This window comes from Saccoglossus kowalevskii, chromosome 20, assembly GCF_978046115.1.
Source record: "Saccoglossus kowalevskii chromosome 20, keSacKowa6.1, whole genome shotgun sequence".
Taxonomy (NCBI): Eukaryota; Metazoa; Hemichordata; class Enteropneusta; family Harrimaniidae; genus Saccoglossus; species Saccoglossus kowalevskii.
In genome coordinates, this window is record NC_140660.1 from 12,980,376 (window position 1) to 12,994,770 (window position 14,395).

Consider the following 14,395-nt stretch of genomic DNA (forward strand, 5'->3'; position numbering starts at 1 on the left):
TGCAAGAATTAAAATTCACTGTAAACATAGTCACATGACACCGAGGGTTTGATATAAATCCCAGAGTATACAGAAGACCCCTTAAGTTGACAGTGATTTGAAAAGCATTGAACCCATGCAGCCATTGTGAATACCAATAATGAGGAAAATACATATTGTGAATTTTCACTATGCTAGGGAGTGAAATCAATACAACTAATGTTACCACAATGGCTATGGCTGCATTCAACAAGTCTCTCCTAGACGAAGTTACTGAGGATTTCCTCAGCTGTTCCATCTGTTTGGAGATCTACAAGAATCCTAAAGTTCTACCATGTCTTCATACATACTGTCAGCAATGTTTGGTAACTTTTAAGGTGAAATCTGGGGGTGTTTTGAAGTGTGCAACATGTAGAATTCAGTGTGACTCACCCATCGAGGAACTGAAGTCTAATTTCTTTTTAACAAGCCTACTTGACACATTCCAGAGACAGAGGCAGCTGAGTACTGACCATCCACCAGTGTGTGAAACATGTCAAGAGAAGACAGCAACTCACAGGTGTGTAGATTGTCCTCTGTTTTGCTGTGATGTATGTGTTACTATCCATGACCGCATTCCAGCACTCCGTTCTCATGAAGTGCTTACAATTGACAAGTACAGAGAGATACAATCTAGGGGTCATCTCAAGGTACAGTCCAAAGTTTTCTGCAGTGTCCATAATGACAGCCAGCTGAAATTTTACTGTGACACTTGTCAAGTACCTGTATGTGTTGAGTGCACCATAGTTAAACATAGAGTTCCTGAACACGTACATAGAGACTTACAGGAGGTAGTAGATGAGTATAAAACACAACTGAAGGAAATGTTAGGACAGTTAAAAGTGAAAGAGAAACAAGTGGAGGAAGAAAAAGCAACAGCTGAATCTACAAGAGAAGAAATCAGAAACCAGTGTGAGGCAGAGAAAGAGAAAGTTAAGAGAAGGGCAAAGGAAGTGATAGAGAGAGTAAAGAGAGAAGAGAAGATGCTGATAGATGCCTTGGATAAAAGTGCTAGGATGGAACTGAAAGATGCAGCAATGAACATCAATGAGTGGGAATTTCACCATGGCAACATAGTCAGCACACATCATTATCTAGAAACACTGGTGCATCATGGGAATGCTGTACACCTACTATCTACCCAGCCAGAAACTACAAAGCACATTGAAGAGATGGTTGCTATGGAAACAATACTCCCAATCAGTCATGATATCATTGTGTTCCAGCCCAGTAGTGACTTTGCTGCACATGCATTGATAGGAGTGATTAAATCTGATGTCTGTCCATCCAAATGTACAGTTGAAAACATCCCAAAACAACTTGTGAAAGGTGAATCTGTCAAGCTGATCATCACAACCAGAGATTCCAAAGGAAAACAAATCATTCCCCGTCAAGATGTCCAGGTGAAAACAAAGACCCCTAGTGCATCATGGGAAAACATTGACATTACAGACAATAACAATGGGACATATCATGTCATGATAACAGGAAAGACGGAAGGAAAACAGCAAGTTGCCATGACGATTGGTAACCAACATATACCAGGATCACCATTCCATATTCCTGTTATCATAGGATTAGTACAGACAGTGGGAAATGCAGGAAGTGAAGGACAGCTCAGCTATCCTATGGGAATAACCATAAATAAACATGGTGACTTTGTCACAGCTGATAACAATAGAGTGACTATGCATGACAGAGATGGAAATTACAAACAATCATTTACATTCACTGGTCAGTTTGCAAAGACATTTGAACCATGGGATGTAGCAATATCAGATGATAATGAATACTTTATGACAGATGTAAATAACAAACAAGTAGTTGTAAGTGATGAATACGGAAAGTTGATTAGAAAGTTTGGAAGCTCTGAAATTGATAATCCATGTGGAATTGCAATTAATCCTGTTACTAAGAATGTGTATGTGAGTGAGTATAGTAAGGATTGTATTAGAAAGTATACCCAGGGTGGTGTGTATATTAAGTCATTTGGGAAAAGTGGAGATAGGCAAGGAGAGTTTGATACACCTTACTTGTTAGCTATTAACAGTAAAGGGATGGTATATGTGTCAGGTTGGTACAACCACCGTATTCAGGTATTAAATTCTGATGACCAGTTTATGTTTGAATTCTTTTCCACTGGTGTCAGTAGAATGAGTTGTCCCACAGGAGTGGCTGTAGATAAGAATGATTATGTATATGTAAGCAGTGAACATAAAGTCACTAAGCATGACAGCAATGGTCAGTTTATTTTCAGGATTGATAGTGACAAGGATGGACTGAGTCGGCCCCGTGGTGTAGCAGTGTGTAATGATGGTAGAATAGCTGTAGTGGATTGTGACAATAAATGCATCAAAGTGTTTGTAGAGTGAAGCTAATTTTAAAAGTTGGAGTAAATTGGAATCTACTGCCAACAAATAAGCTTCACACTAGATGAACTCACATGTCAAGGGCAGATAAAACTAAGGGTGGATAACATTCTGAAAAATCTTGTAATATGAAGTAATACGCAGTAAGGAGTGTTTCTCTGTATTTGAAACACCACATGAATTCATATGATGTAATAGTTTGTCACATTTCACACCAGTCATTAGCAGAAGCAGTAAGGAACCAATCAATATAGGGCTAATGAAACCACATCGTTGGTTGCCAAGGGAAATGCATAAAATTGTATAGACCATGAATTAGGACCTGTTGGATTAATACAGTGTATATGAATTAATCAGGTGCTGTTTAATTATACTTACCACATTATTAATGATATGATGTAAACACTGTATCCCAAGAATTTTATTTTCAATCTAAAAAAATGCAAAATCAGAAAATCATTAATTAACACATGTAATTAAATAAAGAAAATGAAATTATTTAAACAATCAATAAATTAAGCTTGTAATTTTTCAACTATGTCACCTGTACCTTGAGATCCCACCCCCTCATGCTGCCTGATGTGTGTACGAAAAGCCCCCTGGTGATTAAAAAAACATCAGAGGCAAAAGTACCATATTTGCTCTATTAGCAATGCACCCCAAACGAGGGCAAAGCCCAAAATGCTTGTTTTGGTTGCAACTCATAGTCATCACACTTGTTCATAACAGGTCATTTATTGCATGCACTTCTAATACAACAAATATGGTAGTTCAGGAATATTTTAAACACATTTTGAACAGAAATGGTTTCTACAATTTACCTGATAGTCATCAAGAAACAGCAATGCTGGTGGAAATATTTCATCTAAATGATCACCAAGATAGGGATGCTAAAAAGACATCAAGAATTGTCAGTAAGATAGAGGGTCATCCAGGAACAGCAATTCCGTTGGAAATATTCGATCTGAAAGTCACTAAGATAGGGATGCTCAATGGGAAGAAGAATTGTCAGTGAGTTAGGCCAAGAAACATCACGAGTAATTGTGTTTCTATGGAAATGTTGATTTTCTGACAAAGCATTTTTATAATAATGAATTTCTACACTGAAAATTTAAAAATTTAATGTTATTTTGTATTCTAAAACACTTCAATGTGGTTGAAATTTTGGATGATTGCCAAGATGGTCGAACTAAATAGGTCTAAAAACTTATGCATGACCCCTAAATGTCGCACATCCTGGCATTTTCTGGGGTATTGTTGACCAATATTTTCAACTGTTTTTGAACTTTCGAACAATGACAGCTACTTGCATTATAGAAAGAAATAGTTGAGAAACTCACTTTGATAGTGAATCTATACCCCCAGACATACCAGGATGTGCGACCTTTTGGGGATCATCCTCCCAATTTTTGTGGCACAAAATTTTACAACTTTTTGCATTTTTCTACAATTTTTGTTAATTTTAGTCAAAATGGACATAATTACTAACTGACTGACAAGATTAAGTGATTACAAAACAGTTGTAGAAAAAAGCCCCCTCCGGTGGTGATATGTGATAAAGTTGAAAATTACCTTAACATGGAAAAGACACCATTTAAAGATGTGACGACTTGAAAGATCAACTTTCCAGGTGTCTCTTGCTAGATGTTGTCGTAATTTGATAAGAATTCTACCAAAAATGCCTTTTCTAAAAATAGCCTTGGAATCTTCATCTTCTGGGGTTCCTCGTAACAGTTGCTGTATAGAAGAACTATGGCAGTATTGACATAGCAGATCCTGAAAAACTAGAAAAAAAAAATAAGTTAAATCTAAAAATGTAAAAAAAAAAAAATCTAGAAATATTATTTAATTTAAAAAGAAATAATTTAATCTACAAAAAAGTTAGATTTAAAATAATAATTTAGATCTAATAAAAATTAAATCGAATCTATAAAAAAAATTAAATCTAAAAAAAGAGATTAAATATCGAACAAGCAGCGTCTCAGCTGAGATAGCTCTGCTGTTAGCAATGCACATTTCAATTAAAGAATGTACAATATCCAAAAGGTCTACCTGTAAAGCCTATATGAATAGTATCAAGAAAGATTATCTAAAAGAAAAATTAAAAAAAAAATCTAAAATGATAGTTGAATTTTAATAAAATAATTTGAATCTATAAAAAAATTAAATCTAAAATAATAATGTAATTCTAATAAAAATTTGAATTTAAATCTAAAAAAATAGTTTAAATATACCAGTATAAAAATATAATTCAAATCTAAAAAAAAAATTCCGAGAATATCACAAAGTACGTATGAAGGCAGTCGTCTTGTTACAATCTTATTATGATTTATCTATGTTCTGTTTGAAGTAATAGTTGTCATTTCAAAATGTCAACAAAAAATGTTTTGAACTGTACAAACTATTGCACTCTGTACAGCGGCAATAGTTCTACATTCAACACTCAACTTTTTAACATTTTCTGACTTTGGAAATAAACATGTAATGAATATATAATCCCATCTAAGTCTAAAATAAACCCAAATCAAAGTTTGAAAGAGAGGCTCATTGTATCCTCATTCTTTTGGTGCAGTCTTTACCTAATGATTGTTGTCTTGTGATTTCATTACTCCAGTAATGAATATATAATCCCATCTAAGTCTAAAATAAACCTAAATCAAAATTTTAAAGAGAGGCTCATTTTATTCTCATTCTTTTGGTGTAGTCTTTACCTAATGATTGTTGTCTTGTGGTTTCATTACTCCAGTGATGAATATATAATCCCACCTAAGTTTAAATTAAACCCAAACCAAAGTTTGAAAGAGAGGCTCATTTTATTCTCATTCTTTTGGTGTAGTCTTTACCTAATGATTGTTGTCTTGTGATTTCATTACTCCAGTGATGAATATATAATCCCATCTGAGTGTAAAATAAACTCAAATCAAAGTTTGAAAGAGAGGCTCATTTTATTCTCATTCTTTTGGTGCAGTCTTTACCTAATGATCGTTGTCTTGTGATTTCATCACTCCAGTAATGAATATATAATCCCATCTAAGTCTAAAATAAACCTAAATCAAAATTTGAAAGAGAGGCTCATTTTATTCTCATTCTTTTGGTGTAGTCTTTACCTAATGATTGTTGTCTTGTGGTTTCATTACTCCAGTGATGAATATATAATCCCACCTAAGTCTAAAATAAACCCAAATCAAAGTTTGAAAGAGAGGCTCATTTTATTCTCATTCTTTTGGTGCAGTCTTTACCTAATGATTGTTGTCTTGTGATTTCATTACTCCAGTGATGAATATATAATTCCATCTCAGTCTAAAATAAACTCAAATCAAAGTTTGAAAGAGAGGCTCATTTTATTCTCATTCTTTTGGTGCAGTCTTTACCTAATGATTGTTGTCTTGTGGTTTCATTACTCCAGTGATGGATTTCAACATGTCTGGCACTCAGTATCATAAAGTCAGCAGCATTTGTACGAATAAAATTCTTATTAAAATGTAACTGTTCATCATCATCAGAAAGCGCACAAAGGTGATTGAGTACGGCAGTAAACGTCTTGAAAACAAAGGATGCTTTATTTGGAATGTATTTAATGAGATTCTCTGTATCAACTGGGAAGGAAAAAAAATATTAACATAAATTAAGAGTAACATATTTACACACCACTACCTTATAAGGTAATCATTTGCATATTTACATACCACTACCTTATAAGGTAATCATTTGCATATCTACATACCACTACCGTATAAGGTAATCATTTGCATATCTACATACCACTACTTTATAAGGTAATCATTTGCATATCTACATACTACTACCTTATCAGGTAATCATTTGCATATCTACATACCACTACTTTATAAGGTAATCATTTGCATATCTACATACTACTACCTTATCAGGTAATCATTTGCATATCTACATACCACTACCTTATAAGGTAATCATTTGCATATTTACATACCACTACCTTATAAAGTAATCATTTGCATATTTACATACCACTACCTTATAAGGTAATCATTTGCATATATACATGCCAATACCTTATAAGGTAATCATTTGCATATCTACATGCCACTACCTTATAAGGTAATCATTTGCATATCTACATACCACTACCTTATAAGGTAATCATTTGCATATTTACATACCACTACCTTATAAGGTAATCATTTGCATATATACATGCCAATACCTTATAAGGTAATCATTTGCATATATACATGCCAATACCTTATAAGGTAATCATTTGCATATTTACATACCACTACCGTATAAGGTGATCATTTGCACATCTACATACCACTACTTTATCAGGTAATCATTTGCATATTTACATACCACTACCTTATAAGGTAATCATTTGCATATCTACATGCCAATACCTTATAAGGTAATCATTTGCATATCTACATACCACTACCATATAAGGTAATCATTTGCATATCTACATACCACTACCTTATAAGGTAATCATTTGCTTATATATATGCACCACTGCCATATGAGGTCATAGTTTGCGTAAATCAAGAATAATACATGTGTTAACCATTTCACTGCAATACCATATAAGGTAATAATTTGCATATCTATACAGCACTACGATATGAGGTGATCATTTGAATATTTACACATCATTATCATACAAAGTAATCATTTGTGTATCTATACACTATTGCCATATAAGGTAATTATTACATACCTTCATCTTCATTGGTCTTTTCTGTTGGTAAATTAGCATACACTACTGCCATATAAGGTAATTATTACATACCTTCATCTTCATTGGTCTTTTCTGTTGGTAAATTAGCATACACTACTACCATATAAGGTAATTATTACATACCTTCATCTTCATTGGTCTTTTCAGTTGGTAAATTAGCATAAACTACAACCATATAAGGTAATTATTACATACCTTCATCTTCATTGGTCTTCTCTGTTGGTAAATTAGCATACACTACTACCATATAAGGTAATGATTACATACCTTCATCTTCATTGGTCTTTTCAGTTGGTAAATTAGCATAATTAATGAGTGTGATCACCAGGTCATTGTAGGCCTCCAGCAACCTGTCAGATTCCTCCGTACACTGTAACCAACATTGTTGGCTGGTTGCCAGAATAGAACAAAAACCTTCCAAAGTAGATTCCTGTAGTAAAAAAAAGAGTTTAGGAGCAGATTTCTGAAAATTGAAGCACATATTTTTTTCTAAATGAACACATTTATAAAACATTTTAGGTTTTGTAATTTTTCAAGTTTCCATGTCATAAAAAGCATTATTTATTAATATGAGCGTTACACATATTGTTATTGTGAATTTAAATGTTACTAGTTGTCATATACAATACAATCGGAGCTTAACTCAACTCACCTTGCTTTAACTTTTTATGAAAACTTTCAATTTTTAAAGTGAGTATCAAATTTTATAAATAATTTCAATTTATATTTTTACTATTTATGTATGTTTTAATATGAGTGATGTTTAGACAGATTGGTCTGCAAAATTTACATATATTGTAATTTTGAAAGCAAGGTAAGCTAGATTTAAAGCCACCTAAAAAATAGAAAGTTACAACAGTTTGAATGTTTCTCACGTCCATTCCAGATGAATATGAAAATATAATGAGCATAATGGAGTACATCTTTGCCAGCAAAGGAGCATTTATTCGGTTGAAGCCTCAACATTAACCCTTGGCAGATTTCACCACGATTTACTGTATGTCGCATGCCCTTAAACGGTTATAAAGATTCACTTCGGGTCTTTTGCATCACCCAATCAGAACTCACAACAGAAACTACACATTAGTTGGTAAAATTAAAATGGCGGAATCAAATAAACGTGTTGCTAGCTTTTTCTCTGAACGAGCTTACTTATCATCAAAGGAAAGCGCTTAGTGCTGTATCTGAGGAAAATGGCGTTTTTGTAGCAAACACGAATCTGTGCAATTCAGACCATGAATGGAGTAATATTTCTAGTGAATGAGTGCAGTGTGAATGATTTCATATGTAAATATTCCAATGTCAGTCCACATCAACTCTGGTTCAATTTCAAATTTATAAATATTTATATGATTGAAGGACTGTGTCAATAGTAAATAGAAAAGTTAATTGCTTTCTAGAATTTGTGATGATAATTTGAAAATATCAAAAATTGAATTAGCTGATTCATTTAATGCAGCAATCCAATATTAATTTAAGTCATACATGACGCCATTTTGAATCTCACTCAACTCACGCATAAAATTAAAATGATGCAAACATCAGGTGATTTTCCATTCAATGCGAGATCTCGCGTAATATGTGGACAGAACGTCTGTTTCAAAAATCAAATGATTTGATTTTCAACTTGAATTTCTTTTTCCAACAGTTCAATGTCAATCGGGTGGAAATAAGGTGATGAGATATTCTTACTTTATCAAAATGAACATCATCGAATGAGTCTAGCATATTATTATTAAAACGAGGAAAAACACAAAAAATAATTTTGCATTTGTTAAATCCCACGCAACATTTTGTCGTCACTACATCTTGAATTCTGTTCAGTTCACACATGAAATAATAACTCATCGTCCATAGTTTTTGTTCATGTTCAATGTTTTGTGCTGTACATTAGTGCAGTTGTTGAAAACTGTGAGAATAATTCAAGTAATATTGTGGTTATGATACAGAACCACTTCACCCTTAAAGTTGCTGGCGATTCTAAGCAAGTACACATTTCCTCAGTATAGGTGATCTCTATTTACTTAAACTAAAACGGGGAGATTTATTAATCCTTGAGATCCTGGCTGTGTAACCTTTGACCCATGAACATTTAATAAATACCGTTTTACAACTAAACTTCAGCCTAAAAAGTCGAAACCAAAAAAAAAATCGAAGAATGCTGTTTATTAAAAAAATAGCTTACCAACTTCTCCGTGCATGTTTCTGAACTTATTTCCGAGATGACACATGTGATTACTTGCAGTCTTGTAAATTTCGCTGTCACTCGAGAAACAGCATCTGTTTGTTGTTTACATCGTCGTATTTCAATGGAAATTTGCTGACAATCGTCAACATCGTCAGTAGACATGATCATACTACATTAAACACGATGTGTTAAAAAATAGTTCAGTGGATACTGTCTTAAAGTGGTAAAAACTTCGGAAATGTGAAAATATCAAAATAAACATGCTCGCTCGATGTGCGCCGCCATTTTGAATAATAAAAACATTTGCACATCACCACTTGAGGGCGTTTAGTTCAATATCCGCGAGTGGGCGTGAGACACGACATAAGGTGAGCATTTATGGGTGAGCGTAGAATAGAATAGACCAGAAAAGAATATCTTATTTGACATAAAATAAAAATATACGCAATATAACATCTAAGGTCAAGTACACAAACAACATACAATGGACACTGACAGATAAAACGTAAGTTTTACAAAACATAAAAAATGTAATTCACAAAATTAGCAAGGATATATTCATAATGAAGATATCATTTGAACCTAATAATTTTTTACAAATTTGTCTTGTTTTTTTGTAATCTCAGAATGCTCTCATCATATAGTGAGATTATATTTTAGAACTGAAAACGTGCTTCTGATATTACTTGATGTTAAAACACCGTGACTGATTTTTTCTCTCTCTCTCTGTCTGCTTGCATTTTTTGAAAACAAATATTCCAGTAAAATGGTCGATCCCTTCACGGCGCATGAATCACTCACGTGATCATAATACATACCGGCATATTAAAAACAGTTTATTATATTCATAATATTCATTCTTTTTCACCCGTTAACCTGACAGACACTAGAGAGACAGTTTTCTCTTCAAGGCTCTGCATATTTTCACTGAGCACATCTATACAGTAACAGAAACATTTTATTGTATATTTAGAAAAATATGTAAATTTTATTTGACTATGAATAAATTAGCGTACATTATAATTCGCGCGAAATAAGGTTCAATTATTCTATTGATTTTTCTAACTCTGTTAGTTATTTTAATTGACAAAGTATAATTCTGTTATATTATTTATATCTTCGCCATCCAAAGTCAGTTTATTCGGTCATCCCCTCACATGAAACCAAGTTAATGGCCGGATTTTGTTTACAATGGTGTTTTTAAAGCGCCCTCTCTGGCAATTTGACATGCCGCTCTAAAAGCGTGTCCAATCAGCACCATGTATTTTACTGAGGTCAAATACCACTCTCATTCCCAGAGTTCCTTGCGGTTAGATCATATTCACATAAAATTGGTCAAATACGTGATCTTTCGATTGAATCACGCGTAAATTGGTTTTATGTTTTCATCGAGTTCCCAAAATCGTGATTTTTTTACAGTGACCATATCATTTCATAATTTTCGACTACTGATAAGAAAATCAACCAAACATTGATCGATCAATCAATCTGTCATACAGGCAGTTAATCGACCATGTAAATACAGACATGTTTAACTGAATCCGTGCAATCTCCGAAAGAAATGCTGTAGAAGCAGATGTCTTGTCTCTCCGTCTATATAAACTCAAGTAACTAAAATAATATAGTTGTCTGAGATACAAAACAAAACTGACAACAAAATATAGTTTATTTCTCCTGGGTATTTGCTAAGATAGAATTCGATTTACAAAATACAGACATTGTTCGCGTTTGTTTATCTGAAGTAAAAGGTACCTGAAAAACTACGTCATTAATTGCAACGCACTATCACTGCCAGCAACCGACATAGAGACAATGACGTCATATATCGAGCACACTCACTCTATTTGAATGACCTGATAACTTGAGGGAGTAATACTAGTTTTTATATCTCTTGTTCATGCCGGTGGAGAAAAGTTACAGAATTTTCAATACTTTAAAAAGTACAGTAACACAACACAACAGAACTGAAATACTAAAAAACTACTACAATAGTTTCAGATTACCACAATGAATTTAGTTTACAGTAAATTGTTATCAATGTTTTAGATTCAAATTCTAGGCGTAGAGATTTGTTTCTGATGACGGCCGATTTAGGAGCGCGTTTCAATACCCACTCCATGTACCCTGGACTAGTTTCGATGATAAAGTCGTTGTGATTGGTAACATGGTTTAAAACTTTCATTTTTAGCAAGATGTGTAACTGAAACCACACCCACGGATAATCTGACATCATTGTACTGCTCAATAATAATTCAAAACTTATTTGAAATGCTTGATTCTTTCAGCAAGTAAGTTCTTTCTCTGATTGTTTTAACAAGAACAATGCATCTATTGTCAGAAACTGTAGACTCCGTTCCAGTCCATTTCTAAAGTGCTGATGTAACCCAATCTCAGACTCGGGTGGCGGGGGTGTCAACCAATGCCGTTGAGGGAGGAACAGAAAGTTTTTCAATTTGCAATGCAGACAAGACGTTACAAAAATTACAAAATAGTTGAAATATAATACAAATAAAACAAGTCATTGTCAATGACACGTCCCCGTTCCGTTCATATTTGAGTGACATATACATTCAAAGCAGATCATGACCGAAATGCACCTGCATATGTACAACACATTGTGCTAAATCTGAACAAAATCCATCCATGCATGACTGAGATCCGGTTCTGGAATTGTGAAAATACGTGATTTTGATGCATTTTCGGCCTTAAAATGGCCATCATTCCACTATTGTTAAGCAGATCATGAAACAAATGCACATATCTATTTGTGACATGATGTACCATGTGTGTGTGAAGTTTGAACTTGATCAATCCAGACATGTCTTGGATACGGATCCAGAACTGAATTCTTTAACAAAATGGCCGCCAGTCGGCCATTTCGAACTTGATCCGAAAAAAAAAGACGTGCATCAAGGTCCTATTATGTTTAATGTATGTACCAAATTTGAACAAAATCCATCCATGCATAACTGAGATACGGGTCCGGAATGGTGAAAATGTGCGATTTCAATGCATTTTCGGCCTTAAAGCGGCCCCCATTTGGCTATCGTTAATGAGATCATGAAACAAATGCACATACATATTTGTGACATGATGTACCTTGTGTGTGTGAAGTTTGAACTTGATCAATCCAGACATGTCTCGGATACGGATCCAGAACTGAATTCTTTAAAACAAAATGGACGCCAGTCGGCTATTTCGAACTTGATCGGAAAAAAAAAAATGACTTGCATCAAGGTCCTATTATGTTTAATGTATGTACCAAATTTGAATGAAATCCGTCCATGCATAACTGAGATCCGGGTCCGGAATGGTGAAAATGTGCGATTTCAATGCATTTTCGGCCTTAAAGTGGCCGCCATTTGGCTATCGTTAATGAGATCATGAAACAAATGCACATACATATTTGTGACATGATGTACCTTGTGTGTGTGAAGTTTGAACTCGATCAATCCAAGCATGTCTCAGATACGGATCCAGAACTGAATTCTTTAAAACAAAATGGCCGCCAGTCGGCCATTTCGAACCCGATCCAAAAAAAAAATGACGTGCATCAAGTACCTATTATGTTTAATGTATGTACCAAATTTGAACAAAATCCGTCCATGCATAACTGAGATCCGGGTCCGGAATGGTGAAAATGTGCGATTTTGATGCATTTTCGGCCTTAAAATGGCCGCTATTCGGCTATCGTTAATCGGATCATGAAAAAAATGCATGTGCATATGTCCCATATAATGTGTGATGTATGAGTGAAGTTTGAACTTAATGGGTCCATGCATGTTCGAGATACAGGTGATCACGGACGCACGGACGCATGGACGCACGGACGGACGGACGCACACAGGGCAAAACATAAGTCCCCGTTTTCGGACTGCGTCCGAACGGGGACTAATAAAATATACAGCATTTTAAATCACATTGAATTGGCCGTTTATTATAAACACTACGGATATCAGAGTATTCATTGTTTACGTGTAAAACATTTGAAAACATGGTGGACATAAGATCACGAACATCGAGTTACGCTCATATTTTTGAAACCACGCCCAAATTGTAAGTCAATGTTCAATTAACAGATAACAGAACTTCGAGTTACGGGCAACATACATTTTGTTTTTTATTGAACGTCTACATTCAGTAACTTGAACTTTAAAGCGGGGGAGTAGTCACTTGCGCATGCGTCAGATGGGCATAGCGTGTCATTGTTTACAAACAAGCCTCTACCCATGAGCCTTTGCGTTTTAGCGTGTGTTGTTATTGCCGCTAATGACTCAATTCCCGCTTTAAATAACAGTTAACCAAACTTCAGGTTACGGGCAACACTTTTTGTTTTGTTTAACTTTAAAATTTTGTAACTCGAACAGTTATTGGCACACCTGTGTATAAAGACCACCTGCCTATAGTGACCACTTTCACACAGTCCCAAGGCATAACATATGGTCCACCTGTGTATAAAGACCACCTGCCTACAGTGACCACTTTCACAAAGTCTAAGGCATAACATGCAAGAAATCTGTGTATAAAGACTATCTGCCTATAGTGACCACTTTCACCGAGTCCCAAGGCATAACATATAGGCAAACCTGTGTATAAAGAACACCTGTCTATAGTGACCACTTTCACTGAGTTCCAAGGCATAACATATGGGCAAACCTGTGTATAAAGACCACCTGCCTATAGTGACCACTTTCACTGAGTCCCAAGGCATAACATATGGGCAAACCTGTGTATAAAGAACACCTGTCTATAGTGACCACTTTCACTGAGTTCCAAGGCATAACATATGGGCAAACCTGTGTATAAAGACCACCTGCCTATAGTGACCACTTTCACACAGTCCCAAGGCATAACATATGGGTAAACCTGTGTATAAAAATACCTGTCTATAGTGATATATTTATATAGTTTCTGACAATATTATACAATCATTTGCTCAAGTAATCAGATATTTCACAACCCAAAATAATCAGAATCAAAGAAAGCTTAGAAAGAACTCCCATGTGCTGAGAGTATTGGAGACACATTAAATATAATTCGAAATTACTTAGCTGAAAACTAATTATGCAAAAAAAAAAAAAAAAAAAAAAAAAAAAAAAAAAAAAA

General features: G+C 34.5%; 2 protein-coding genes across 2 annotated transcripts; one reads left to right on the top strand and one right to left on the bottom strand.

Annotated features, from left to right (window-relative positions):
* Positions 1-206: 206 nt before the first annotated feature.
* Positions 207-2,902, top strand: LOC100373086 (E3 ubiquitin-protein ligase TRIM71-like). The gene has a single exon (XM_006824104.3). It carries the CDS (start codon positions 210-212, stop codon positions 2,388-2,390), a length of 2,181 nt encoding a protein of 726 aa, XP_006824167.2. The 5' UTR covers positions 207-209; the 3' UTR covers positions 2,391-2,902.
* On the bottom strand, positions 2,903-9,561 carry LOC146730018 (TELO2-interacting protein 2-like). The gene is made up of 6 exons (XM_085494380.1): positions 9,287-9,561; positions 7,369-7,531; positions 5,759-5,983; positions 3,960-4,171; positions 3,209-3,277; positions 2,903-2,986 (listed from the first exon to the last, which is right to left on the bottom strand). Exons 1-6 carry the CDS (start codon positions 9,455-9,457, stop codon positions 2,903-2,905), a joined length of 924 nt encoding a protein of 307 aa, XP_085350506.1. The 5' UTR covers positions 9,458-9,561.
* Between the last annotated feature and the right edge of the window lie 4,834 nt (positions 9,562-14,395).